At 34.1% G+C, this 5,328-nt stretch overlaps 1 protein-coding gene across 1 annotated transcript; it reads left to right on the top strand.

Moving 5' to 3' along the window:
• The first annotated feature begins 276 nt into the window (after nt 1-276).
• Nucleotides 277-4,536, top strand: LOC132721325 (proline-rich transmembrane protein 1-like). Its single transcript, XM_060705608.1, has 4 exons — nt 277-425; nt 620-738; nt 3,620-3,754; nt 4,046-4,536. Exons 1-4 carry the CDS (start codon nt 404-406, stop codon nt 4,202-4,204), a joined length of 435 nt encoding a protein of 144 aa, XP_060561591.1. The 5' UTR covers nt 277-403; the 3' UTR covers nt 4,205-4,536.
• Nucleotides 4,537-5,328: the final 792 nt, after the last annotated feature.

Genomic DNA, 5,328 nt, shown 5'->3' with positions numbered 1-5,328 from the left:
GAAACAGTTAAGACGAAGAAGGGCTTATATAATTATCTTTTTATGTTAAAATACTTATGCTGAACGACTCTGCTCTTAAATTTTTTTTGTGCCGTAATGATCAGTTCAAATGACTTGAATCTGATGTTGACCCTTAAGAAAACATTATTTCAGTTTAGAAAATAATAAAAATCTATCGCTGCCAAAAAAAAAAAAAAAAAATCTATGTACAGTCTGCAATGATAAAACTTATTCCAGTGTCATTGTTTATATAAACAAATGATTTTAATAGATTGCAAGAAAAACCAAACATTTTATTACCATTGTCACAAACAGAAATTAATCTATTTCCGGTTAAGTGTTATCAAGGATGTTACTGTCCATTTTGCAACACTAGATCGGAAGCTGTTAGCTGGTGAAAATCATGATGGATGCTGAAAATAAAGGTATGTACTCTATAAGATACTTTATTTTTAGTCTAACCTCTATAAATTAAATTCAGTATGATTTTGCCATTTCACAAAATTGGAAATTCTAAAAAAAATAATAAATAATTCGACAAACAAATAAAAATATTAAAACCTTATAAGTGCCCAGAGTGTTAAAATTAATTAAAATTGTAACAATTATTTTTTAAAAGGATACGATCAAGGACCACCGCCAGGATATAACCAGGGACAACCGGCCGGTGGATATCAAGGACAACCGACCGGTGGATATCAAGGACAACCTGGTTACGGCCAACCACCGGCCACAGTGGTATGGATACGTTTATATATAATATAATAATAATAAATATTATATAAAACTATATTATGCTGCAGGATAAACGAATCTATGTATTGTCCAGAAATATATATGAGCCGCGTCACGACAAAACTAACACAGTGTATTTGCGACGAGCATGGATCAAGACCAGCCTGCGCATCCGCGCAGTCTGATCAGGATCCATACTGTTCATTTACATACTCTGTAACAAGTAGGGAAACTGATAGCGAACTGCATGGATCCTGATAAGACTTTGCGGATGCGCAGGCTGGTCTGGATCCATGCTGGTCGCAAATGCATTATGTTGGTTTTGTCATGGCACATCTCATATTGTTTGTTAGCAACCAGATTACTTCAATGTTTCTGCGTTATTTTCATACGAGTGTGTTATATACATGCGTACACATTTCACATGGTCCCCGACACTGGGACATTTCGGTTGATTTACGAGTATTTTGTTCTTTTAAAGGAACTCCGCTGTGGTTTAAAGGAACTCCGCTGAGGATTTTTGACATGACAGGACAAAAATAATTTTCGACACTAATATTCTATGTGATGAAGGTCAAGACAATAACTTGTTACCAAAGTTTTCGTTCACAACATTGTTTTTCGAGAATGATTTTCTAATCAAAAATTGAAATGCGTTGCATCGCTTTTCACTAAAATCGTGCTAAAACAGCTTGAATCATTACGAGTATATTTCTTAAATCTCTTTTGCATATCTTTCTCTTTTAAGAGCCTAAGTTTATTTATGTAAGAAATTGAAATTTCATGTTTAAAGGATTTTAGACATCAGAGGAGTTCCTTTAATACCGTACAAATCAAGTGTGTTGAAAGATAATTGAGCCGCGTCACGACAAAATCAACATAGTGCAATTGCGATCAGCATGGATCCAGACCAGCCTGCGCATCCGCGCAGTCTGATCAGGATCCATGCTGTTCGCTATCAGTTTCTCTTTACTTGTAATCGAGTTGGTAAGCGAACAGCATGGATCCTGATCAGACTCCGCGGATGCTGATTCTCATATCTCTTCCTAAATTGTATATACATGTATCATCAACAAATTCTTAAAGATTTTGCAAACAATATAAGAATTATATTCAATCAGAAAGAAAAAAAAATCTAGTAATATAATTTTTCAAATTGTGCAGGCCAACTATTTACAGTACCAATTATTCTAATGTATATTATACATGTACTTTTATTGACATTTTTCTTGTGTATGACAAAACATAAAAACAAAATTTAATTCGACAAAAATTTAAGTACGTTTAATTTAATATGTAAACTAGAATATTTTTTTTCTTTTTTTACAATGAACAAATTAGTTATTATCAGGCTATAATAAAATGACATATTTATAGCTATCGTATTGATAGAACAGCTATGAATTTGGACTTGCTATGTTATATTAAATTATCGCATGGCTGTGAGCTTTTCCTTTGTTCTTTGCCAACCCATTATACTCAGTACACTTCAATGAGCATTTCAAAACTGTATTGATATATAACAGTACAGTTTTTTCATTGATTCATATAGGAAAAAAACTGTACTGTTATATATCGGTCTAGTTTTTTTCGCACCTTGTATATATCAATACAGTTTTTTCATAGAGGCTCCAATGGGGCAGTGGTAACGACCATTCCCAGTAGCAAAAAAACCCATAAGATAATAAAAAATGAAATCAATAAAATTAAATAAAATAAATATATAAATACAATGAAAAATATAAACAAAGATAATTAATGAAATGAAAAAAGCCCTTTAATCTTAAATCAATCTTGGTAACAGTATACAATCCGCCTCTTATATTGGATGTCTTTTGTATATTTTTTTTGCGGCAGCGAAAACAACTTGAAAAACTGCCTTATGATAAATAACTGTAATGTAGCTAACGATTAATTTATTTATTTGTTTCTATACAAAAAAGAAAACAATATGCCATTGCGATAAAACAGTTATAGTATATGAAACGAGTTAGTTACGGGGGTATAACACTGGCTGGGGCGACATCTCGGGATGTTTCTGCAAAAAAATGTCTCGGCCTAACGGCCTCGCCATTTTTTAGCAGAAACACCCCTTGATGTCGCCCCAGCCAGTGTTATACCCTCGTAACTAACTCGTTTCATATACTATAACTATTACTTAAATCATGTATATTTAAATCAGAATAGGGTTAATCCGAGGACAAAATCGCATTTATTTTGATCTGGGTGTATTGCTCAATTGAATAAGACTTTATTGTCTTTTGAAACTATAATCAATAAAGTATTGGTCATTTATATATTGGCACGGAAACAAATACTTCATAAAACTGCATACTTGATAATAGCGCATAAACAAGAGTATAGGACTTCCTTCCACTGTCGTATTTATATTTTAATGGGTACATGTATATACCTGGATGTACATTTGAGTTGTTTACATTACATTTGTCAGAATACACAAAGAACTGCACGTTACGTTAATGAAAAGAGCCGCGCCATGACAAAACGTTTGCGACCAGCATGGATCCAGACCAGCCTGCGCATCCGCGCAGTCTTATCAGGATCCACGCTGTTCGCTTACAAACCCTATTCAAAGCAGATAAACTGAGAGCGAACATCATGGATCCTGATCAGACTGCGCGGATGCGCAGGCTGGTCTGGATCCATGCTGGTTGCAAACGCATTACGTTGGTTTTGTCGTGACGTGGCTCAAATAATGATACGTTGTATACAATCACATTCATACGTCAACAAAGAGAGCATTGTTTCTAGATCAAGACTGAAACAAGTCTACCATTTGGCTCTCCTGTCTCAAAATAGAATATAAAAATTGGTATGATGTAAGATGCAAATAAAAGTACCAGGAACATCCATATTTTTTCAGGTCGTCACCACTCAGCCGGTTGCTGGTGTCGTCACGGTTGGTACACGGCCACCAGACTACCTGATACCGTCCATTCTTGCATGTTTATGTTGTTTCTGGCCCACTGGAATCTTTGCCATCTATTACGCTTTGAGGGTAAGTCATTGTTCATCATTTTTGCTAGACATTTTATACTTTTTAAATAAGATAGCAAAAGTAACAAAAGAACTGTCGTTAATGAACACTTCTTCTAATTGATACATGTTTATTCTGTGATTTATGTTAATTTGAAACATGTTTAATATTCAATCAACAAATATATCATAATTATGAAGTAATACTACTTACTAAGTTACTGATACTATGTATCGGAGCTGTACATGTGCATAATAGCATTGTATATCATATAAAATAATTAAGAATTTATGTAATGTTGAATATTTGCAGACTAATACACTTGTCGGAGAAGGTAACCAGACAGGTGCGTTTGCGGCGGCTAAAACCGCTAAAACTCTCACAATCGTCAGCGTCATTGTTGGCCTTGTTTGGATCCTTATTTGCATCATTGTGACAGCGACATCGGGTGGTTCCAGAACGTCATACTAATGGCAATCTGCGAGATGAAATTCGAAATCGACAATTGAAGTATTGATTCCGAAAAGTCCAAATAAAATTAAATAGATATATTGAGAAACAAACATTGTAAGGAAAGTGAATACATCTAGGACTTGTTAATACCTATTGTAATTTGTACACAAATTAGTCCCTATAATATATAACGGATTTCGTTCCAACAATGACTTGTGCCGAAGCGAAAAGGGATGTTCAACATTAAATACATTTGAATATAAACTTGTCATGATCTTCTCAATATTTAAATTAACTAATGTATTTATTTTGTTTATTTTTTTTAATAAATAAATTCATGTAAACGTTAAGTAACTTTGTTGTCTTTTACGACCTACTCTTTACACCAAAGACAAAACCATTCCAAATGACAATAAAATATCTCAACAGACGGTATGATTTTAAAGTACATGTGTACAACACCAATTAAATCTTAGATGTACAAACAAATCTTAATGTGTAAAGGCTAATATTTCTTGCATTTATACAACTTAAAACTAGTTTTACCGGATAGGATCCGGACATGTTCTATTTTTGGCCGGGTTGCACATGTACAAACCCGGGTTATAGTATGGTGACTGTTTGGCGGCGGGCGGTTAGCGGGCGGCAAGTGGTTGGCGGGGGAATAATTTTGTAACAGTTTTCTCAGCAACTACTAATCACAGCCTCTTTATATCTAGCATACATCATTTCACACGGTCCCATGCTGTGGGATTCGATTTCAGTCTCTCACAGTCTCGTTATATTTGGCATACAACATTAACTAATGGTCCCATGTAGTTGGATTTGATTTAAGATCTTTTTGCAAACCATTTTGGGTTTAAACCCAACCCTTTAGAAAAAATTTTCCAACCCATTAAATTTTTAAAGGGGAAAAAAAACTTTTTGTAAACTTTCACAGCCTGGATTTTTGGGTTTACAAATGCAACCCGGCCTTTTCTGTCCTTGACCCATTTTTTAAATCTTGTATAGGCCTCCCACGATGACATGTGACAGATTTTCCAATTATTCTCTGACAAAGTGTTTAATAAATGTGTGAAATTCCAGGAAATTAAGGGCTTAAATGTAATCTTAGAAGTAAGAGTAAAAAATATAATTTTTCA

The sequence above is a fragment of the Ruditapes philippinarum genome, unplaced genomic scaffold (genome assembly GCF_026571515.1).
Source record: "Ruditapes philippinarum isolate M1 unplaced genomic scaffold, ASM2657151v2 ctg4996_1_1_1_1, whole genome shotgun sequence".
Taxonomy (NCBI): domain Eukaryota; kingdom Metazoa; phylum Mollusca; class Bivalvia; order Venerida; family Veneridae; genus Ruditapes; species Ruditapes philippinarum.
The sequence above is the reverse complement of the archived record's forward strand: the minus strand, read 5'-3'. Positions and strand labels throughout refer to the sequence as shown.